We start from the raw sequence: 24,485 nt of genomic DNA, 5'->3' as shown, positions 1-24,485 counted from the left end.
TTTAATAATATAAAAAAAATATCACAGTAATTTAAGAATTTTAGTAAAATATCACAGTAATTTAAGAATTTTAGTAAAATATCACCTTTCGAGAAGGTTTCAGTGGAAGCGGATGTTTTCGTCTTGACAAACTTCTGAGGGAAAGTAAGAGCGGAGTAACTAAGTCTTCGTGTGTACCTTAAAAAACCAAAATAAGGTGGTTGGAGGGGCCAGTACGTGCCTTTCCTCCTTCGTTTTCCACTCTTGCCTGCAAAAGTATAAGGAAGATTAATCTGTTGCTAAAAAATAAAGAATTTCCATGGAGAGAAGATGAGTAGCTTAGGGTTTGAATCCTCGTGATGAAAGCTGATATTTCTCTTTTGTTTTTGTCTGGAGTACACAATCATTCACGTAATTCTAAAACAAAGAGCAATCCATCGTCTCTCATCTGTACATGACTCCTGGTTTGTTTATTTATTTAATACGACACCTTGTTTGCGAAGAAATACAGGCATTGAATTTGCGGTTCTCAGAAACATGGTATTAATTGTTTATCATATTTTTAAACTGTGATATTTTGAAGTTTATTATTTTGTCAAGAAATTTTGCTTATGTGTTAATTCTTTTTTCTTTTTTTTTTTTGTAATTTCTATGCTAGTTGTCTAATATGTCCAAAATTGCTGGCAAGTTTGATTCGTGTATTCTAACTTGGTCTCCCCTCTTTAAAAAAAAAATTAAGGAAATAAAAAACCTGCATACCTGATCTTGGTCTCTCCATGGAAAGCTGCACCCGAGGGGTTTGTATTTATAGAAGCTGATTAATATCTTGCCCAAATTTATCGCATTTTTTATAGTATTTCTAGATTATTTATTTTCTTGGAATAGAAAAGATAAAGGAATCGTATTCTTGTATATTCTTTTTATTTTTAAAATATAAAATTCACTATAAAACTATATATCATAGATATAAATTTATTTTTATGTTCCCACCTCTCTAATTAAATTAGTTTTTTATTATTATCTTTATCTTATCTTTTATATTCTTCTATCTATATCTATATATCGCAACCCGTATAATAATCAAACACTACATGAGTGTCCTATAAGATATTATTTGGGAATTAAATGGAGATAATGAAAATAAAAATAAAAATGTTTCTCTATATTTTATACTTTAAAATTATTTAAATTTACTCTAAAACGCTAAACAAACGCAACTCATTCACCTGTGAAGGAACGCTTGCTCGTGTTGGAATTATCGCCTAAAAGTCATAGCTCTCAAAGAGCAATCAACATCTTCATCGACTCTAACCCACTTATTAAAATATGGAATTAATCTCTCGTAAAGGGAAGCTGCCATGAAAGGGAAGAAAAAGTGGGCGTCAAATATACGTTTTAGGGTTCATCAAACTTGCATCCCTGCTTCAAATCCCAACATTATTTTTTTAATATACAGAAATAAAAAATAGCGTGCACACTTATATTTGGAAAGTGTCAGCAGTAATAACCGGTGGCATTCAAACCACGACACTGCGATTTGATCACGACCATTTACACGATGACACAAGATTCAAAAGCATGAAAATAAAAATATTTTCCATTATAGTATGTTAGTTATATCCGATACCAATTTTTATGTAATGAATGTTAAATTACAAGGTCAGATCAAGAAATTTAGCGAATTTACGTCATCTTCTCTAGAAGCTCCCATGTGTTTCAACTTTCAACTTTTTATATATATACATATGATTTTTCAACTTTCTAACAAACAAAATATATTTTTCTTGATTCTATGAGTTTCCATTGGTCGAAAACCAGAGTGCCCTCCCAATTGAATTGATTTGACCGGCGAAGAGCCTCTGATAAAATTTATTCTTAATAGATGGACAAGAAAAGGCAAGGGTTAATCAAACTAGTCCCTCTAGGTTAGTTAAATGAACAAAGTAGTCCTCAGAGCACGATAAACAATTTAATAATCCTTCTACTTCCATGTCCAGTTAATAACTTAGCCATTTAATCAATTCTTCGTTGATAAGGTGTTGAGGTAAACTCAATCTTGTAACTTTTTGCTTCAAAAAAACCCTTTTTCCTGTGAGATTTCCCATCTCACCTACTTTTCACTTTCCATTTAGAAAGAAATAGCCAAATAAATTGAAAAGAAGAAATTATAAAATAATAATTACCAGTATAATTGAAACATAAAATACCCAAGTATCCTCTTTTTTCCCCCCATTTATTTTAAGAAAAGAACCGGTCAAGTTGAAAGTAAAAGGATTGCAATGGGAAACTCAATCTCCTGTATCGTTGCCTTCCATTTTAGAATGGAAACTCAATTTTCGACACTACTTCATTACAATTAAAGCAAAAAAGAAAAAAGGGGCTAATTGATTTTTTTCACTAAACTAGAGGGACTAATTTATAATTAACTCTAAACACAATCTGTATTTCGGACATGAAAAAAGGCATCCCAAGTTAAATAAAAAGTTGAAGTTGATGATGATTCTAACAAGGGCACGTGTGTTATGCTCGTGTGTACAATAAATCGTCGTCACTAGATAACAAAAGTTAGGAAAGCGGTTGTCTGTGTCGAGGGGGGGCGGGTGGGCTGGTTGGCTACATGTGCTTATGCTGTACTTATAAATGCGAAATTTCAACTCCCAATTTTCTTTATGGGATTGTGTGTTTGTAGCTTTGCTTGTTTGTCAAAGTTGTAGAAAAACGGGGAAATTCTGTTCTCTCATTTTGGTCAGATAAGTTGACATTCAAAAGCTGGAAAATAATACGAGAAATATAGGTCTTACAAAGACCACTAACAATATTATTATTGAAGGTGCAAAGCCCTCTGTTTCTTTGGTAAAGCTTCACTCTTTCTCTCTATCTCTGTGTTCATTTTCTTTTAGTGGTAGTGTCAATTTGTATGGTTTGAGGTTCTTGGTTCTTGGGTGGTTTGTTTTTTCTTGTTTGATGGTGTTTTGTGTTTGGTTTCTGAGAAAAAGATGAGAAAGATTGGAAAAAGGTAAGGAAAGTAGAGGGGATTGTTGTAAAGAACCTGTCTTTTTGATAAGTTACGTAAGAAGGGAATCTTGGGTTGTTCTTAAGGATGCTAATTTCTCATGGAAATATGTTTTTCTTTTCTAAGAGGATTGTTCTTAATCATGACTATCACTCTAACCAGGTGTCCTTTTATCCTCTGGAATTCTCTGGCTGGATGCCAAGAAAAAGATCCTGTTTCTCAATGACCTTAAAGTTTTGTATTCCTCGCAGCTTTCTTCTTTTGCTTATACGGTGACATGGAATCTGGGGTTGTTCTAAGGGATGTTAATTTCTCATGGAAATATATATTTTTTCCTTCCTACAAGGATTGTTTTGGAATTCTATGTTTAGATGCCAAGTAAAAGATCTTGTTTTTCAATGTTCTTAAAGTTCCTGTACAAACAAAAGTTTCCTTTTTCTTTTGTTGTGATCTGGGTAAGAATGTTTTGTGTTCAGTATAACTGATTGTTATTGAAAATTCTTAGTCTGTGGTGTTAAAGGTGGAGAAAGAGATGGCTGAGAATGGAAGGGTACATCCAGATTGTGTTAATGCTGCCAACCCTTACCATGAATGTGGTGTAGCTTGCCTTGAAAAGATTTCTCAAGGTCAGAGAAGGAAGGAGAAGAAAAAGTCGGGTAATCACTATTATTACTGATATCTTTGCCACTCTTCTTAAAGTTGAGAGTTTTATGACTTTGACATGTTCACTTTACCACTTAATATCTATGTCCTCACCACCACGAAACTTTAGTTGGTAATCAGTTGGGTTTTACAGGAAGTGCTATGTGCCTTAAAATCATATCCGTATAGTAATTTTTGCATCTTAATTCTGTTGCAAATCAATCCATTCATAGCCATGATTTTGTGAAAAGCCTTGATCTATTTGATGAAGAAACTAAAGATAATACTATCAGAATCTTCCTATCAACCTTCATAGAGGTGAATTTGTAGCCATCAGAGAATTATCATTTGAAAATGGTGAGTTGAGAAGCACCGGACCGCTTTCTGTTAATTTAAATTCACCTACCTATCCAACTCCGTGGAAGAGAATTTTTTAATCGGGGCTCTGATGACTTTGAAAAGGTAAATCTTAAGATTTTTAATTTTCCAGCGGTAAGTCATGGCTATTTTCTTGCAACGTATGAAATTATGTAGGACTTCACACTTCTAAATACAGGTTTTGGGCCAGGGAGTTTTTGACTTAAGGGTAGCACTGAACATTTCCAAATACAGTTGTAATTTATTTTTATTTATTTATTTTCCGTGTTTTAGATTATCATAATGGTGTAAATGGGAATTGGCTTAGCAAAAACATGGATGGAGAAAGAAGAGCACAGCCAACTTGCCCCAAAGCCTCTAATCCTTACCATAAATGTGAGGAATTTTGTTCTAATAGAACTGCTGAGCCTAAACCAGGGGGGGTTAAAAAAGAAACAGGAGGAGCCAAGCCATGCCCAAAAGCATCTAATCCTTACCATAAATGTGAAGAGTTTTGTTCTAACAGAACAGCTGATGCCAATCCTCGTGGGGTTAAAAAACAATCAGAAAGAGCACAGCCATGCCCCAGAGCATCTAACCCTTCCCATAAATGTGACGAATTTTGTTCTAACAGAACTCCGGAGGCCAATCCTCAGGGGGTTGAAAAAGAATCAGGTTTCCCCCTTTTCAAATACTGACACATTGTTGCATGTTGGATTCTCACTCTTTCTTTCTTTTTTTATTCTTTTTTCTTTCTTTTTTTTGGGGGGGTGGGGGGGCGTGGTATCTGGGACGTGCCAACCTTTGGGCTCAAGCCATTGGAGATGGAAGAAAACTTTTTAACTCCATTAAAAAATTGAAGTCCTACAAGAATATCTTTCTCCAATTTGCAATTCCTCTTTGATGCTCAGTTCCTCATTACAGCACGTTGTTGTTGCAGGTTCCTTTCTTGATACTGCTTTAAGCTTTGGTAGAAAAAAGAAGGAATCTGAATCGCAGCAGAACTCTCCTCGAGCATCTAACAATGCTCCTGCTGTAAAAGGTGCCGTTAACAATGCCCCTGCTGTAAAAGCAGTTGGCCGTGCTCCACCATCTCCATTGATTCTTCCTACCAAAAAGGATGAGGAACCAGAGAATAGTCGATCTTTTTCCTCATCTCAACCACATTCTGATGAAAGTTACTCCGAAGACCATGCTCTTGACAAGGTGCCAGTTCAATCCCCTGGACCAATGCATGTGTCTGGGAAAATCACGGTAGTTTTTCATGCCTCTCCCTCTCACAGTCTCACTAAATTTATTTTTCAATATCAGCTTTGCATTGCCTCACCTTTTCTTTCTCCAACAGCCTGATCCTCCGAAAAGCCCTTCAAAGATTAGTTTGGCCTGCTATAAAATTCCAACACCAGCTGAAACACAACAGAATGGAAAGCTCCATGGTTCGCCAGAGGCTGCCCCATTTCCTTCTGCTAACCATGAGGGAAGAGTCGCTAATGGTCCCATTACCGAGTACTTGAACTTCAGCTTTTCAGGCATTTCTCGTGCCTCAGAAGGGAGTGACGGGGAAGAGGTTCAATCTGTTGTTTCTGATTCCTGTGTGTCAGTAGGAAAATATCACGTGAGAGCAAATGTTGCCTCTATTCTACAGTTAATCTTTGAAAAGTATGGAGATATAGCCACAGGTAGTCGATTGGAATCAGCTTCCATGCGAGCTTATTATCTGGAGTGCCTGTGCTTTGTGGTTCAGGAGTTGCAGTGCACTCCTTTCAAGCAGTTGACAAAATCCAAAGTTAGAGAAATGTTGGCTGTTCTGAAGGACGTTGAATCCGCACAAATTGATGTTAGTTGGCTACGTGATATACTAAATGATCTGGCTGAAGGCATGGAGCTCTGTAATCAGCATCAAGCTGCGGAGGAAGCAAAATCCAACTGCGATGATCTTATAGAGTCAAAAAAGAAAGAACTAGAATCCATGATGGAGGATCTAGCTCTCAAAGAGAAAGCAGTTGCTGATGCCAAGGCACAAATCACTGAAACAAGAACTCACCTGAGTAATCTAGAGCTTGAATCTTCGAAGTTAGGTGAGACTGTTTCGTCCATCCAATCGAGGGTCGAGAAGTTTCATGAAAAACCCTTGGCAGATGAGATCCTGTAACGCAGCTACCAGGCAAAACTACCACCACCACCTAATACTTAATGTATTTTACAATGTTCGATATTTACATAATCTAATTGTATGATAGAAATTACAAAAACATGTAGGTGATACTAGAGATTGTACTTTGGTATGTTCTGAAGTTTTATGTTTATAGTATACTTTCTATGGTATGGAAGATGTGATTGGTTTGAGTGACGATGCAAGTTCTTTTAGCATTTTTGGGAACTGCTGGCCTCTATCTCTTTTGATGAATGAACTCAATCAAATAATCAAGGGAATAACAGTGGAGCTGATCTCTGCTCCAAAGCAATGAACATGGAAAGATCTCATTTTAAAAATATTTATAAATTATTTTATATAGTAGGAAAAATTTTGACAATTTGTATTATTAGCCAGTCTTGTAAATGAACTTGAATTGATTCTCCATCTCTCTCTGGTGTCCAAAGTTGGTCTCTCGAGCTATGGGATTGAATGAGCAGCAACAGAAAGTTCTGGCAAGACATGATGCCCTTGTTTCTGGGAGCTCTAAAGTTTCAGATAGGACTTACCACTTCCGATAGACATGAGTACTACTTCAGGCTTGTATTTGGTGTGGTCAGTAGAATTTGTGGCTATGAGATATTAACCCAAGTGCTTTAGATCTTAATATATATATATATTGGATTTATAAAATATTAAAGCACCCACCATGTTGACTCTTCTTAATTTTATATTTCATTTTGTCTCTCTCTCGTTCTATTTTATTTTATTTTTTAGTTCGAGTTGTTTCTGTATTTTTTATCCTGCAATAATGTAATCAAATGATCGAATTTTAAATTCACTGGGACCACGTATCGCATCCGAATCTGATCCACGTTGTAGACTATGTTACTGATTGCACCGGAAATCACTCTGCAAAAAGGATTCAAATCACATTTCAACAATAAATTATGAAAATAGCGCACCGTGATACAATATCATAGAGGTTATTAGCAGTCATATGAGTTGACATGTGCATTGTCAATGAGTTCTTCGAATGCACAGAGTCATAATTTGTTTGTTCTACCTCTGAGCCTTGTTGCTCTTCGTGCTTCCCAAGGGCAACAACAGCACATCATCAAGTGTCTTGGCATCTGACAGATTCACCAACTCCTTTCGTGCTGCAATTATTAGATTGAGACTGTAATAACCTTGCATTTGGGAAGAAAAGAAAATCATCAAACATGCTCTAGTTGATTGCAATAGAACTCTGCTGTAAAAGGACGAGAATGATACAAATTATAAATGGTAATGTCTCTTCACATGCTATCGTACAAACTGCAATTTCAAATTCATGCTGGCAGATCTTGAAGAGTAAAAAGCATGATCTTCAAATTCAGGCTCATTGGAGCAACCAGATGAGCCTGAAGACAACTTTCAAAAGCACACCAGACCTTGGCTTCCCCGGTGGTAACTTGTCAACATCATTTTTTTGCATGTAATAGCTCCAGCATGTCTCCATGATCAACCTAAAAGTACATGATCCAACAGTTTTATGAGAGAATTCAATTATTCTAAAGAAATAAATGCAGTCAGAATATGGATCATAGAAGTTTAATTGTAAATTTGACTAGCCTTACAGATAGCAACGACTTATCTTAATAGAAAACGCGTTGTTACGTTCATTTTCACCTTCTCTTGAGACCCTGAATACTTGATCAATATCAGCAGGATACTGTGAACGTGTTGCTGCATGTTTATTCTGCAAATACATGGCAATCTTGCCACAGATAGATGTGTCAGTATCAAAGCAAAATGCTAGTGAGGAAAAAAAAAAAGAAAGAACCCAAGAGAGAAGGCATCATGGAATACTTGTATTGAACTTTTAGATAGAATAATCAAAACGGGGGTTGAAAACATCTCCAAATGCCACCACTGCACCTCATTCATCTCTTCCTCCCCACCCACCATTCTCCCCAAAATAAAAACTCAATTTCCATAAAGAGAGAGAGAGAGAAGAAGAAAAGGCTAAATAAAAAATTGAAGAGATTATGTTGCTTGAATTCTAAAATTCTGCTACGGAGAATACCATTGCAGATTCCTGATCAGAATGAACCTCAACTGGAGTCAATTCATAATGTAGTCGGTTATAATAAGAATACAAGGGATCTTCCTACAAAAAATCAAGGAAACTATGCATAAGAATACTTTAAAGCATGGTGGCGAGTATTAAACAGAAGAAAGAAGAAGATGGTGGGAAATTCATGAATATATACCACAAGTAGCATCAGAAAGAAAACGATGGCTAATTCTTATGATGTGATACAATTCACAAATGGAGGAACGTTCTTTTTTTTTATTTTTTCGAAAAAAATGGACACGTGAGCAAAATACTGCAGCACATCAATCCTGGGAATCACAATAAACCACGGTAATTGAGTTGCTAGTACAAGTTTGGATCATTTTCCATCTGCATCTATAGACTGTTATTGTAAACTAAACAAGGGGAACAAGCTTGGATCGTTTGCTATTTTCATATATTAATAACATTATTGTTACATTCAAATTAAAATTCAGAGAATTTTGCAAAACGCAAAGAATTTCCGTGAACTAATAGCATTAATGAAGAAGACCCAAAAGATGCGCATTCCAGGTTCATCCCCCCAACAACTTTGTTGCAACTTCAATCTAGCTTAGGGGAGTTGGTGAGAGAATAGAGATTCTGAATCAATCCCTCACAAATTGATGTAAGATTTTTAGGCATTACCTGGAGATGAAAATTTCAAATCAACCCTTAGCAAATTTGTAAGAGATCCCTAAACATCACACATGGAGAATAGAAAATCATGAATTAACCCCAAGTGAATTGATGAGTATTTGGAGAATAAGGGATCCTTGGGTGTTGGGATTAGACTACTACATCTGAGCACAGTTCTTGGGCCTCCTATTGTACTTTAAGCTTGGGATATCAAACCCAAGATCTAGGCGTGTTTTTGTTAAGTTTATGTTAAAGAAATCCTTTTGATTTATTTTTAAAGGTTTCTTGAGTTCATTTTATTTGGATTCATCATGTACATGATATCAAGTGAAGCTTACGCATATGGCCTTCTCACCAACAACCAACATCCACAGTTAGTGTCCACGTGAAGAGATGGCTAACGACATTCCTTCTTATTGAAAATTAGATAACTTTCTCATCAACTTTTCAAGTTCACAGTACCTTCTGTCAGTTTCATCTCTAGGAAAACATCCCATGTGATATATCATGGCCAAACTGGAGTTGAAATTAAGCCAATCATGAATAGAATTTCAAGCTACAAGGAGTATCCATTAATAAACCCACATACCAATCAAGGTAGATAGATATATGCTAGAGGACAATGCGCTACATCAACGACGTTAACTCATCAATTATCTCAGAGGTCTTGTCTGACCCACTGAACTTCTACGATCGAGACTGGACGAGAGCTAGGATTTACTCCGGCAAGTATCCTCGCTCTTATTTCACCTACTTGCGTGACCAGCTTGCTCAGCATTACATCGAAGAAGATCAGAGATGGCTTGTTGAGCTTTCTAATTTTGAATTTGATTTCACCACTGGCCCTGATAGAGAGGACAATCCTGAAGCCTCCGACATGGAGTTTTCAGCTACCGTATCCGATAACGAATAGAAACCTGGCAGCCGGCGCCGTCTCTTTTTCGACAAGGGGGGGGAATGGTAAGAGAAGTGGCCACAACAATGGGTTTCAGCACATCGCAAAATCTGTATCAATGCATTGTGATCAACGCTTCAGTGTAACATTAATAAGTGCCGAGTAGAGATGATTCTAAAGATTATATATACACTTAAAAACTAAAAAAAATACATTAAAATTAATTCCAACATCAATGTCACCAAACCTCTTATATAGGAATCTTGTAGCCTAATTGAAGACAAACTTTAAGCATGATAATAAAATAACTAGGGTAGGGTATGTTAACAGAAAGTAGTTTTTTCTTTTCTTTTTCAAGTTTTTTGCCCTTTTCAGTTTTCTTTTTCCAATTAAAAATTAAAAGAAAAACATGTTTATTTGTTGAAAATGAAAAAAAAAATTCCAAAAAAAATAAAAAAATACATCAAGATTACAACTATTTTTTATAAAAAAAAATATCAAAACCATAATTTATAATGATCAAATCCTTGTGATAATTTCATTGTAGATTATATATTGATTTTATTTTATCTACATTAAAGATTACCATGAAAAATCATATTGTTAAATCAAGAAAAATTGTACATTAGATTTATAATTAAAAAAAAAAGGCTTATTTATGATACTAACTAAATATAAAATAAATAAAAAAACTAATCTTGATATTTTATATTGCTAAAAAAAGTGATTATATATAAAAGAAAAAAAATGAATTGTTCATGTTTTTTCTTCATCTTGAAAATATTGAGAAACTTAAATTGAAAAGCTATGAGAAATTTATAGAATGTGTTTTTCAAAATCAATATCTTTCTAGTTTTCTAAATGAAAAAACATTGCATCTAAATAAATAAATAAAAATTCTAATTTTTCTTGTTCTATTATGTTTTGAACAGTGTCAACTTTTTATCCCATCTCTCCTCTCTTCTTTTCCCTGATTATTGCTTTCGTTTACTTTACTAAGCACCATCTTCAAATTAAGAAGTTGTTTACGTGAGAAGTCTTCCAAGGCACCATGGGGGTCGATCAAGGACCCCGAGAGCTCATATCTGGTCGGTCGGGGTGTCAGCCTGGTATTTTGATCGCCTGACGACCACCCAAGCACTCTTCCCTGCACCAGGCTCAAGGGACCGGAACGTGGCGAAGATAGATGTAAAAACTTCGTAAAAAGACGCGACCCCATGATTCCTACTCTTTCAACCTCTACCACAAGCAAAAAGTAAAAGACCCCATGAGCACCAAACTACTCCCTTCTCCTCTTGGTTTCTGTGCAGGTGGGTTACTGTATTTCTATAATGATAAAGAGAGGACCTCTACTCCCTTAGCCCACCATGTGGAATCCTAACAGGCAACCTTCTAACCAGATGACATCGCAAAAGCTAGGAATACCATGCCAGTTCCTTTCACTTCCTACTTTAGGCTCTTTTAGTTGGACCCTTAGCCCAAAAGCAAGTCACTTGCCAGTCTTTCAAGGAGACCTTTCCAGATGTTAATGAGTATAATGAGTGACATCTCATCTCTGGGACCCATACCCAGATAAAGAATCTATGGCTCTTCCTGGTTTCATTCATCGTGCGGTACAATTCGGGGGTACAAGTTGGCTAAGGCTCTCTGATGGATCACCGTACCAACTCATGCCCAGGACACGACCGAGTTGATGATGAAAATTAAACTCTATATTCTGGGTTTTTAAAAGAACAGGTAACCGATCTACCGATTAAATTAAATAAATCGATTGTTCGGGGGACTTACTCAATCAACATAATACAATTCATATATTAGAATTTAATTATGCTAGTTTAGTTCATTGATTATTTAGAATTTTATATCTATAGAAAAGTTTATAATTCATCTCATTACTAAGTTTTTTCTTTCTTTTTTGGAGATTAGCTTATACCACACCTATTCATTTTCTTCCAATAAATAATATCAAAGCTTAAATTTGATTATTTAATATGGTCTATTCAAACTTCTCACTTTAATATTCTAGATTCATAAAAAATAATTATAAAATTTATTATATTTAAAACTTTACTAGAATCTCAAGATATATAGAAAACAATTTAAAAAAGCTTCAAGAAGCTTTTAAAGGAGTAAAGTTGACTTTAGTTCAAATGAAGGCCATGCAAAAATCACGAATGAAGAATCACCAAGCACTAACAATTATCTATCAATGTCTGGATGATGTTATTTTTAATATAAAGATCAGCACAACCATCATCAAGCAAGCACGAAAAGTTTTGTAATAATCAAATCAAAGAGCTAATAATATGAGAAAGGTATGTCTATAAAATTTACGTGATGACTTTAAAAAGTTACGTATACTCGAATCGAAGAATATTTTCATGATACTTTACAAGAGTATTAGTCATATACAATCGAATGAAGAGATATAAAAAAAAGATAGAAGAGACACGTGTGATAGAGAAGATCTTGTATCTACTGTAAAAGAAGTTTTATTATATAGTGGTCGCAATAGAGAAGTCATAAAATATAGATGGTCTTTCAATTCTAGGTCTCATTGAAAAATTATAAGCACATAAAGAAAGAATGAATGAGATTCAATAAAATATAGGCGCACAATTACTTTTTTCAAAGCAAGATGGTTTTGGATATTTTTAAGAGGGTAGAGAACATTGACAGAGTAAAGAAAGAGAAGGAAAATGCAAATCCAGAAAATAAGATTATAACAACCTCAATAGGTCTATCACATGAAGCAAACTAGTCAACCGGTTACACTAACAGTGGGAATTTAAAATCCAAGTTTAATAAATTCAAAGTTAAATGATGTAATTATTAAAAGATAAATCATTATATTAAGAATTGATAGTTTTGATCTTATGGATTATAATAACAATGATTGGTTTAAAAATATGAATGATATAAAAAATATTACAAGTTTTACCTCACTACTAATGCATGATGAGAGTATACAAAATAAATAAAACATGTGGTATTTATATAATAGAGCTAGCAACAAATTATGACACACTTCAAAGTTTTGAAGCAAATTATTTGATATATCAAAAATATTATTGATTTTTGGTTTATTTTATGGATACTCTAATGGTTTTAATTTTATGGGTTATAATGATAGTGATTGGTTTAAAAATATGGATAATAGAAAAGGCACCATAAGTTTTGTTTTTTACATGGGAAACACAATCTTACATAGTTTAAATAAGCAATCTATAGTTACTTTGTCAATATATAAAGTTAAATATATAGCTATTATATCTTGTGTTTGTTATTTCATATAATTAAAAAGATTATTAAATAAATTATGAATATCACAAGAGAAATCAATGGAGATTTATATAGATAACTCATTAATTATTGTCTTAGTTAAAAATCCAATTTTTTTTTTTTTACAGAAATAAGCATATTGATACAAGATTTTATTATTTAAGAGATTGCATTATAAACAAAAAAAAATTTAAATTCAAATATGTAAAGACATAAGATCAAGTCATGGATATCTTCATAAAGCTACTCACAAAATAATGTTTTTTTTTAAATAAAAAATATATTGGAAGTTATGAAAGAATCAAAACTAATGTTTTTATTAAAATGAAAGATACATTAGAAGTTATGAAAGAATCAAATTTAAAAAAAATACTAAAAATTAAACTTGATTTCTAGTTTTTTTGAATAACAAATTTTTTTGAATAAAAAAAATTCCTAGTTTTTCTAAATAACAAAAAAATTGATCACCAATTAGAACCACGACTAATTGAATTAAATTAATTAATTAACTCATTATTAGCTAATTAAAAACAATTAACCTCTTCTAAGTAAAATACAATTTTTATTTATATTCATTTAATTCCTTCTCTATTTAAAACCTTTTATCTATAAAAACACTTACAACCTAGCATAACTAGACAATAAAAAAAAAGCTACAAATTCTTCCACAAAAACACTTAACTAAAAATATGCAATTCACTCCTCCTTTTACTAGTCTCATTTTGGAGAATACAAAATCATGCACCAACCCATTAGCCATTTACTTTCAAACTTCTTATGAAGTGCGTGCTCGTCTGGAAGATTTTGGGCATATTTGTGTAGATTTTAGACATATTAATAATAATAATAATAATAATAATACCAGTATATAAAACAATTTAAAAACATAAAATAATTATTTAAAAAAAAATTAAAAACACGACATCAAATACACTCTTTATCCAATAAAGATAAAGGAGAAATGTGGTAGAGAAGGGACCGTATGGGAGCGCACAAAACGTAATAGATGAGGTATATTAAATAAAACACAGAACTACCCCTGACAATGATACACAGCAAAACTAACGAAGATATATTAAATTATAAGTGGACAAAAGGATGAGAAGGACAGGTCCATCATAATCCGATCTCTCTTACACACAAACAAACAAATTGAGACAGGGGGTGGATAAAGACAAGCTCTTTTCATTTAATTTGTGGGGTGGCTACGGAAAGATCCCAAAGCTTTAATGGCTGCAGCTCTCAAAATGTACTGGTGGTATGCAGCTGCTGCTAATGCTCCAACAAATGGCCCAACCCAGAAAATCCACTGCATGTCCATCAAATCACACCCCGTGTTAATTACTAATATACTTAACTTCAAATACACCAAAAATCAAGAACAACTTTACTTCAATTTTAAGTGGCTTCTTACATGATCATCCCAGGCTTTCTTATCGTTGATGATGACAGCAGCACCAAAGCTCCTAGCAGGGTTGATGCCAGTACCAGTAATAGGGATTGTGGCCAGGTGGACCATGAACACAGCAAACCCAATTGGAAGTGGAGCCAGAACCTGTACCGAACACATGTTATCAAAACTAAACCCTACTTGGTTATCAGAACTTAACTATATGCCCTAATGGAGTTACTAAAAGTTTTAACATATGAAAAGATTGCTGCTATTTACTGGTACTTACAGGGATGTGAGAGTCACGTGCACTTCTCTTGGGGTCAGTTGCAGAGAAGACAGTGTAAACAAGCACAAAAGTGCCAATGATCTCAGCACCCAAAGCTGTGCCTGTGCTGTACCCGGGAGCCACTGTGTTAGCACCACCACCAAGAGAGTTGTAGTATGGCTTCATGAAGGCCTTGACCAAGCCAACACCACAGACCGCGCCCAAGCATTGAGCCACCATGTAGCCCACAGCCCTGATTAGGGATACTTTCCTAGCCAGGAACAACCCAAAAGTGACCGCTGGGTTAATATGTCCACCTGTATCCAAGAAAACCAAAACCCATTAACAAACCACACAAAAGACCTCATTTTGAAGAACAAACTTCTTAGTTTTACTAAAAGAGAGTGCCTTACATACAAAAATGACCAGTAAAAGTTACCAAGTTACACAAAAAGGTAACATTTTTTAAGTTAGTTGAAATAAAAGAACCAAAACTCTTGGTAAGTGTTCCATAACTAACACAGTATGGCAGGTTCCATTTTAGAAACTCAATACAAGAGTTAAAAAAAAAAAAAAAAAAGACAGAGAGAGAGGGAGAGATGGGTTCTTGTTCTTACCAGAGATACCAGCGGTGCAGTAAACAAGGATAAAAATCATGCCACCAAAAGCCCATGCAATACCAAGCAACCCAACTCCACCACAAGCGTCTTGGTTTTTCTTGTGGCCAATAACAGTAGCCACAGTGACATAAAGGAAGAGAAGTGTAGCAATGAACTCAGCTATGAGAGCTCTAAAGAAAGACCAGCGCTTGAGTTCATCGACATCAAAAAATGGTGCTGGAGGTGGATCGACATAATCTTTCGCATGACTTTTCCCTTCTTCAATCACTTCCTTTGACATTTTGATATAAGGAGTTTCTGTCTTTACAGTTAATCAGCTCTCTTGCCACGAGCCCTTCCTCCTCTCTCTATCTCTCTAGCTACTGGTTTGCAACGGTGTCTGAGTGAGTGCCTAGGGTGGCCAGTCATTTTAAAGCAGGAAGAGGAGGGTTGCATATCTTGGATAAGACAGGGGTATTTTAGGATCTTTGCTGTTGTGCCCGAGAGAGCCTGGAGAGAGAAAATGCGGGTGGGACCAGGTGTACAGATAGGCCATGTGATGGCTAATCATCTTCTCTTTTCTATGGGTGAGGGGTTAGCTATTGTGTAGGGTAGGACTCAAGGGGTCAGCCTGGCATCAACCCAAAGTCAAGCCCACAACGGTTATTTCCGGTCTTCTTTATTTCTTTCCTTTTTTTCTCCCGAATTTTTTATTTCATTTTGGGTCACCTTTTGGACCCCATTCGTTACCATGTCACGTTGCAATGTCTCGGACCCCGTTCTCTGTTGTCTTAAGTTTTAGGGGGAATTATATTTGTATTAATCGTTGTTTGGTTTGCTTTAGGTGTAGTACAGTTCTAAAATAGGGACCAGCCCTACAGTCGTTTCAGATTTGTCCAGCTCATAATATAGAATATTTCAAGTTAAAATAAAAACTCAGTTTAATTTAATTAAAAACTCAGATAGAATTTAATTAAAACTCATTCTTAATTTTTTAGTTTTTTTTTAAATAATAATCAAAACTATCTCATTTTAATTTATTATTCTAAAAAAAAGAAGAAAAAAGGGATCAGTCGGTATTGACCCTGTGATCTATAATCTAAGTGTCACGTCGATAGAATCCTTCTTGATTGAGTTTTATAACCATGATGATGATTAAGGAAAGTATAGATTTGCAGCCATTGAAATGCTAAAAGAAAGCGCGCTGCGGTTCGTGAAATATTAGGCTGTGAAATGTACTTGAAATAGAAAGGCACGTGGCTCCATGTTATATGGAGAAGAAAAACGTGTCCTCTTATAAGGTTCACTGGGTTTGTAGTTTGTGGCCTTGATTCGCATCTTTCTACAAGTCTGAAGCGTCGTAATGAGTGGATCAGAAAAAGGAGTTGATGGAATCAGTACAATGCTCACTGTGAAATATCCATCACACAACCCTTCGCCTTCGGGGCTTTGGCTCGAGCTGTGCATAAAATTGATTTCCACGTCATTGTCTTAGAGTTGGAATTAAGAGGAGGCTGATGGTATATAAATAAATAGTTTGTTTTAAGTTTATTAGATGAATAGTCATCGAATAGATTAGTGCAATTTTTTTATTTTATTTTATTTTTTAATTTAATGTGTAAATTGTACAAGTGTGTTTTTTTGTCTATAAAAAACAAAGAACATGTAAAGAGGGTGCTCTTTACCGGAAAAATTATGTTTATTTTTATGTTTTAAAAATATTTTTAAAAAATTGAATTTTTTATTTTAAATTAATATATTTTTAAATATTTTGATGGTTAATATTAAAAATATTGTTTTAATATACTATTAAATAAAAAATATTTTTAAAAAATAATTGGCTTGTCCATGTCTATCAAAGGACTGACCGTTCCTCCCTTCATCACTTCATTTTGTTTTCAGTTTGGCGAAGGGTCGCATAATTCGATTTGTACATTTCATCTCCTAGCGTAATTCAGCTTCACTCTACAATGATTGCTATTATATTTTCTTTAGGAAATTTAAATTTTTATATTTTATGGTAACAATGAAATTCACTCTGCAGGTATAGATTGTAATGTCATTCTCCCGACATTTGACGTAATAATCCTTTATATTACATGATTAATTATGAACTAATCTTTATAATTTATTGAGATTAATTGATTTGCTGCTGTGATGTTCGATTTAATAAAATAATCGCTTGACCGGTATTTAATCATCCTCGTTTTAGTAGGTTTTTTCCCCTTCAAAAATACCTTCTTTCCTAATGATGTTTTTCAATCCTACTTATCTCTCCCCTTTCCTATTTCTGAAAAGGGAAAAAACAAATTAAATTAAAGAAACGTTAGATTAACGAAGGACCATGAAATTAACAATGGTCCAATTAATAATTGAGGCATTTATAACTGCTGAGCCAGTTTTCTCTGTTATTTCCATGGAAACGAGCTTGGTTTCCTTGAAAGAGAATAAAGATGTTGAATATTCTCTCTCCTTTTTTTTATAAAATAAGACTCAGATCATGATGATTAAATTTCTTTCAGTTATAATTCGTAATTAATAAATCTTAATATTATTGTATATTCCTCAACTCATCGGGCCTCGCAATTAACTAAAAATATTAAAAATAAAAAACTTCTATGAAATGATTAATTACAGATAAAAAGGTATGTTATGATTACTGAAAAAATAGACAACATTATTTTAATAAGAAATTACTTGGCACATGATTTAATATGTAAATATGATTACTAATTAACTGCAATAAATTCAACATGTGATACACTTAACATTAAAAAAAAAATGAATTGGGTTAGTTTATACACATTTTAATTAATTTATTAAAAATTTAAAATTAATAATTATATAAATGTTTAATGACTCTAAAATTTATAAATTTTAATTTATAATTTTTAAAATAAAAAAATTAAAATTTAATTAGACAAACCAGGCTGGTACACTTAATTTTTGATGGAGCTCCAAAGAGTGCTGTCATTAAATTGAATGTTTGATCTAATCAAGAATCATGTGGTCCTAGGTGGCAAAACATATCAATGTTGATAGTGTGGCAGATTCCAGAGGTCCCGTTGCAGTTCTCGCAGCTATCCCGAACCTATCCACGTCACACTCCCATCCTGATCATGCCAGCTCATCAATTCATGTTCATTCTTAAGAAAATTAAACCATCCTACTCTGTCTAGCAAGAATCCGGGCACATGTCTTTGAATATTCCTTGAAAATTAAGATAATTATAGATGGTAGTATTATAACTACGAAATCTTTTTTAAAAAAATATTCACTGTAATTTTTTTTAAAAAAATCAACGACCCTGCAAGTAGATAATGGTGATTAAATAGTATTTAGCTATCGTCTTATAATTAAAAAAATAAAATAAAATGGATGGCAAACGAGGGGGGGCCAAATTAACTGTACTACCCGATTCAAGTGACCTCTTTGACCATGACACGTGTCCTGTTTCCCCAATCCGCTAGATTGTTCCAGTTCCTTCTTATTTTTATAGACACTGGAGAATGCGAAAGAGAAAGACTCGTCTACTTTTCTTAAGAACTCGATGCCCCCAACGGTCACATCTTCTTGTTGTTCTCTCTCTCTCTCTCTCTCTATATATATATATATATATATATATTATTTTCTGAATTTTCGTGGCCTTTTCAGCCCTCGGGCACCCGTTAGCTGGTGGGCCACGTGGCCAATGAAAAGCAGCGAGGAAGGGAGGGGTGGTTGTGATTAGCTTGATTGTGTCATCATCATGGACGTGGTTGCTATCGTGCAATGGTGGTTTCTGCAGCGTAGGAAACAAGATATTGATTTTTTATAGGCGAGGAAAGTGACCTTTTGCATACCGGGCGACCATCTGCTGCTTCACTTTGTTCATTTGCGGGATATTATTTGATTCTGTTTTTAGATTATACGTAAGTGATTCCACCTTGTTTGGTTGTTACTTTTGAGAAGGAAAACAGGAGTTTTGGGCATCTATTATTGCCTCTTGGTATTGCGTTCACAAATGCTTTGGAATATATTTTAAAAGTATGTTTACGAAAACAAAATATTAAATTAATATTTTTTAGTATTTTTTAATAATTTTAATGTCCTAAAATATTTGAAACAAATATATTTTTTTAAATAAAAAGTATTATTGTAAAGTAATATATATCACAATACCAAACATAAAATATCATTAGAATATATTTTAAAAGTATGTTTATGAAAAAAAATATTATATTAGTATTTTTATGTGTTTTTTAATAATTTCAATATCCTAAAATATTTGAAACAAATATATTTTTTAAACAAAAAGAATTCTTGTAAAGTAATATACATCACAATATCAAACATAAATATATAGGTTTGTATATCATGTGTGGTTTATTCATGTTATGAGTTGGGAGTAATTAGTCATTTTTTTAATTTTTCCTTTGTCGTAGGTTAATAATTTACAATTTACATATTGTATATAAAAAAAATTGGGTTTCAAAAATCCTAAAATTACAGCCAGAGATATTCCTAATTGAATAAACTTTGAATGCTAATAGCTCTTAACTGTTATAGGAAAAAAATAGCATAAAAAAATGTTTAAATAGTAACTGAAATAGACCTGATTAATGAGAACTCAAATCAAATAAAAATCTTAAATTTAATGAGGAAAAAAATAAAAAAATAACTACAAAAAAATAAAAAAATAATTTTTAGATCCAATTTGAACATGGTCTGTCATGACACAATGTTAGCAAAACCCCATTAAAAATTGAGCTTATAGGATATGCTGAGAAAATCCAAGTCTGATTTAATAATTTTATATATATATATATATATATATTTATTATTGATGATGTTTTAAAAAACTAAATGGCCTAGAGATAGAGTTTTAAAAAATCAGTTAATCAATTGATCTTAATAATTTCATTAATTCTTCAAGTTTTTTCAAGTTTTTATTATTTTTTGGTTTATTTTGAAAGTTTTTTTGGGTACATTTTATTTCTATCTATCAATCACAAACAAGTTTGATTCGTTAGAACTTCCTCTGCGTTTGGACTTAACAATCTGAACCATAAATGATTTACTAAATATTGCATGTTAGCAATAGCTAGATAACCTACACCTTTTCATTTCTTTTAAATTCGATGCCTTTCAAAGTGCGCGTTTTTCATCATATAATAATAATTAAAAAAAAAAATAGTGTAGATGATGTAAATTAGCTTGCAGCTCAATCAGAATTCACATTTTACTGCTCTAAGAGTTTGCGAGTCCAAGCTTCCACGTTATCACAATAATGCATTTGCACTAAACAAGTCTTCACAATAATTTAGAACACATTATTTATATTCTTAAAAAGGTTAAATGCCACTTATTTAACCTTGAACACGCTTCAAATGACGACTTTTTTTCCAAAGAAAGAAAAAAATTAAGTTTGATAAAGAATTTCTTGGATAAATGTTGTTCATGTGATGAGGGCAGCACCCGACACACTTGAAATGCAGCTCCGATGTAACCTGAAAGAAGTAATATCTAGAGAAATATTGTCAATTTTGTTGGGTCATGTAGACAATAATTCTCCATGAAGCTGGTTATTTTCTGAATGGAGTTATACACGTCAACAGTACATTGATTGCACTTGCCGCAGGTTTTAGTCCATACATAAATTCAACAAGCCAACATCATATACGAGGATGATTGCCTATGCAACGTTTATTTTCTAAAAAAAAAAAGTATAAATAATTCCTGCCCTCTCACAAAACACAGAAAGTCGTCTGGGCACACTTGGAAATACGGTTGACCGTGGTTTTTAAAGATTTTAAATTTATTTCATTGAAAATATTTAGGGTAATATTATTTTATTTGTTAATGTAAAAAACAAAAAATAATTTCCACAGCGATCTCAAGCAGACTCACCTCATCATCCACCTAATTAAAGTCACGCACAGAATATTGGATGGATCCTATTGATTTTTCTATATTTTGTCATTTATTTCATTTTTTTTTCCTGGCATATTCTAGATGGGTCCTACTGTTGAAATATGGACAAGCCATTCACGCCCCTTGAAGATTTGATGGAATTCTGGGAGTTTTATCATAATCTGTGGACTTGAAAATGCAGTGGCGTCAATCAAATCTCAATCAAGAGTATTTTGAAGGTGATTTACATGGTCCCTCAGACTAGTCATCCGCTGAAAATTATAACGGATGGGTTTAAAATAGTGGGTTTAAGAGTGGACTGTATACTCGTTGCTATTGAGGCAAAAATATATCTTTCCAATGAAATCAGGGAATTTAAGAGTGTAATAATAATAATTTTTAAAAATATATTTTAATTTAAAATATATTAAAATATTTATTTAAAAAATTATTTTTAATATTAACATATTAAAATAATCTTAAGACATATAAAATATATTAATTTTTTTAAAAACTATATTTTTAATTTTTTAAAATATTTTCTGACTAAATAATTTATGACAGTCACTAAATCAATATAAATTAATTATTTTATCAAATTAACGTTGTTAATTTACATGATCGAGTTAAAATATATTAATCAATTAATTAATAAATTAGGTCTCATTAAATTAATATTTTTTATTTTATTTTAAAATTCAATTCAAATAATTTTTTTGATAGTGATTTTTTCAATTAAAAAACGACATGTCCGGTTGAACAACTCTAGTTTGAATTATTTAATGATTCATTAAACAACACCCTCCTGTGAGTGTGTTTTTTTAATCAGAAATTAAACATATTTTTGTTGCTGACTTAAAAGAACATCTGCAGACAATGAATTACGGGGTGGTAATTGCAGAAACTAGTTCTTAATTACAGTCAATACAACGGGAGATATTTCCTTTCATTTTTTTTCCCCTCTCAGGCTCAACTAATAATTTCCTTACAGTCTGGAGCACAAATCATTAGTGCTTTGTATGAATTATAATGGAGATGTAAATATGATATTTGCAATGAGATAAGCTCAAGTTAATCAACGTTTTTTATTTTATTTGAGACAAAGATTTTATCAACGGCACCAACCTTATCCACGTTTATGTTGGCCGAGGAAAAGAACAGTCTGCCTGAAAATCAAAGAAGGTGGGGTCACTTAAATCATTGATGACTCAGAAGCACAGCAAAGTGGAAAATAGCTGTCACGGGGTGGCTACAAAAATGCTTTTGCTCGAAGGCAGCATTACTGTCTTAAAATGTGGTTCAAGACAACCCATGGAATAATTCATTCGATATTAAACTCGGCCCGGCTTACTTCTTGTATTGATTTGGTAACCCACCGGTTCAGCGTTTGCGCCTTGCCAAGTTTTATTCTAAATTGGTTTAAAAATTAATATAATTAAATCTGATATACTTGGTCAAATTTAAATTAAACCTTGGCCGAGTTAATTTTTTAAAAATAATTATACTTAAATATTTGTAGATGTTTTTATGGGTTTTCTATTGTATTTTTTTCTAAATCCATTTATTTTTACATTTCAAAAAGCATTTTTGAAAAAAAATTATTATTATTATTATTTTTATTTCAAATTAATTTTTTAGTACTTTCGTATGGTTTTGATATATTAATATTAACAATAACTTTTAAAAATAAAAAAATATTATTTTAATATATTTCATTTTAAAAAGTAATTACCATCTTTTCCAAAAAATCCCTTCATAAATTAATTATAATTGAAATTGAAAAGCATCTTATAATCAGTTTTTATCTATTCTTCTACGATAATATATATACTTTTATAAAAACATTTTTTTTCCTGATTAATTATACTTTTAAAAGTTAAAAAATTTATATAATTTATAAGCACGACCATGATAAACGGAACCTGAATCTTAAAAGTAGGATAGGTGAAAATGACCAGAGTGGTTCCCTGGTTGGCTTGGCTGTTTTAATCTTCTAATAATATACTGTCGCTGTTCGTGAAGGATAAGAACAAGCCAAAATAATGCTGATATCTTTTCGCGCGAGGCTGAAAATTGCGGCCTCCTTTCCCTATCTTCTGCATTAATCAACGATTTATTTGTAAAAGATACCAGAAGGTTTACATTGCCTGCATTCCTAGTCTTCGTGTGCGATCGGTACTGAATTTCAAATTACTTTTTCTCTGAAAGCAATGTTAAAAAACTCGAAATAAAAAGTCTTTGCAAAGTTCAGGTATTGAAATCATGATCGCTTCACTGCAAATTTCCTCCCTAGAAGGATCTCTTTTCTTCTTGCAATTTTCCTCTTTATGACTCAGATTCTCTAATTTGAGCTCATTTGAAGAAGAATATGCGCCAGTATTGAGCAGATTTGTCAGATCCGGCTTGAGATCTGACGCGGTTTAGGATTCAGGCTGTTGGTTTAACCTATGGGTTAGCCCGCCCATCACCGGGTCAATTATTTTGTTGGAAACATTATCATTTCATTTCTTTTAATTTCTTGAAGTTGATGTTGTCTGGTGGGTCTCGCTCAAATTTGACCGAGTTTAATAATTGGATCAATCTTGTTCGGCAGGGCAATGTCAAAAAAATGCCCAGGTGAAGCTCCAGGCGGTCAGGTCATTGGATCGATCCATTGGGGCGCACCCAGTTTAATAATTATGTTCTTGAGCACGTTCACTAAAAAATTGTCTCTCATCGATGCCCCTGAAAACCGCTAATATAGCAATTCACAATTTCCATCATCCACAAATATTCTGATGTGATAATCTGTATTGTACTTCGCGCGGCCATGAAACTATCAGCATGAACATCGCAAAAATATACATGGAAAGGAGAAAAAAGCATGGCTAAAATCCCAACTAAGATCCCAACATCTCCCCAATCATCTGCGCACGAACCGACTAACAAACCAGTGAATCTGTTGATCAAATGAGCATAACAAGAAAATGTTTAACCGTCTTTGAACTTCCTATGAAGTAACAAGTGAAAAACTTGCTTACTGATCCGAGATGCTTACCATGTTATTTTCAGGAGCTGCCCAGCAGAATCCTTGTATTGTAATAACAGCTAAGTTAGAAGATACGAGAACGAAAATACTCAAAGAATGCTTTCCCATCCACTCCAATACAAATGTCAAGCATCTGTATTCATATACATCTACCTGTAATGAAGAGCAAACCAATATTTTCATCACTGTCCATGTTTCGAAAATAGAAATGATACACTTGTTTTTGAGAACTTACCAACAAGTATAAAGCAGAATATGTGATTCCTGCT

The 24,485-nt window shown here is 33.2% G+C and overlaps 3 protein-coding genes across 8 annotated transcripts in view; 1 reads left to right on the top strand and 2 right to left on the bottom strand.

The window, feature by feature from the left end:
* The first annotated feature begins 2,589 nt into the window (after positions 1 to 2,589).
* On the top strand, positions 2,590 to 6,367 carry LOC105140698 (uncharacterized). 4 transcript variants are annotated; one of them, XM_011047642.1, is made up of 5 exons: positions 2,590 to 2,832; positions 3,513 to 3,648; positions 4,286 to 4,666; positions 4,932 to 5,245; positions 5,337 to 6,367. In XM_011047642.1, exons 2-5 carry the CDS (start codon positions 3,525 to 3,527, stop codon positions 6,141 to 6,143), a joined length of 1,626 nt encoding a protein of 541 aa, XP_011045944.1. In that variant the 5' UTR covers positions 2,590 to 2,832; positions 3,513 to 3,524; the 3' UTR covers positions 6,144 to 6,367. The 4 variants fall into 4 exon arrangements, with proteins under 4 accessions (XP_011045944.1, XP_011045935.1, XP_011045955.1 ...); XM_011047633.1 differs by having other exon boundaries at positions 3,498 to 3,648; XM_011047653.1 differs by lacking the exon at positions 4,286 to 4,666 and having other exon boundaries at positions 2,594 to 2,832.
* A 7,659-nt stretch (positions 6,368 to 14,026) lies between these two features.
* LOC105140689 (probable aquaporin PIP2-8) lies at positions 14,027 to 15,716 on the bottom strand. The gene is made up of 4 exons (XM_011047621.1): positions 15,315 to 15,716; positions 14,719 to 15,014; positions 14,454 to 14,594; positions 14,027 to 14,348 (listed from the first exon to the last, which is right to left on the bottom strand). The coding sequence occupies exons 1-4, from the start codon at positions 15,595 to 15,597 to the stop codon at positions 14,229 to 14,231; spliced, it is 840 nt and encodes a 279-aa protein (XP_011045923.1). The 5' UTR covers positions 15,598 to 15,716; the 3' UTR covers positions 14,027 to 14,228.
* Positions 15,717 to 23,856: 8,140 nt separating this feature from the next.
* The window catches only part of LOC105140673 (heparan-alpha-glucosaminide N-acetyltransferase-like), a 4,001-nt gene continuing 3,372 nt past the window's right edge, over positions 23,857 to 24,485 (bottom strand). For 2 of the 3 annotated variants that reach the window (XM_011047591.1, XM_011047608.1), the window contains exons 12-14: positions 24,452 to 24,485; positions 24,226 to 24,369; positions 23,857 to 24,126 (exon numbers count right to left, since the gene is read on the bottom strand). In XM_011047591.1, the coding sequence (XP_011045893.1) occupies positions 24,091 to 24,126; positions 24,226 to 24,369; positions 24,452 to 24,485 (214 nt within the window). In that variant the 3' untranslated portion in view covers positions 23,857 to 24,090. The remainder of the gene's footprint in view (positions 24,127 to 24,225; positions 24,370 to 24,451) is intronic. The other variant, XM_011047599.1, reaches the window with a different exon arrangement.

This window comes from Populus euphratica, unplaced genomic scaffold (assembly GCF_000495115.2).
Source record: "Populus euphratica unplaced genomic scaffold, PopEup_1.0 scaffold3.1, whole genome shotgun sequence".
Taxonomy (NCBI): domain Eukaryota; kingdom Viridiplantae; phylum Streptophyta; class Magnoliopsida; order Malpighiales; family Salicaceae; genus Populus; species Populus euphratica.
The sequence above is the reverse complement of the archived record's forward strand: the minus strand, read 5'-3'. Positions and strand labels throughout refer to the sequence as shown.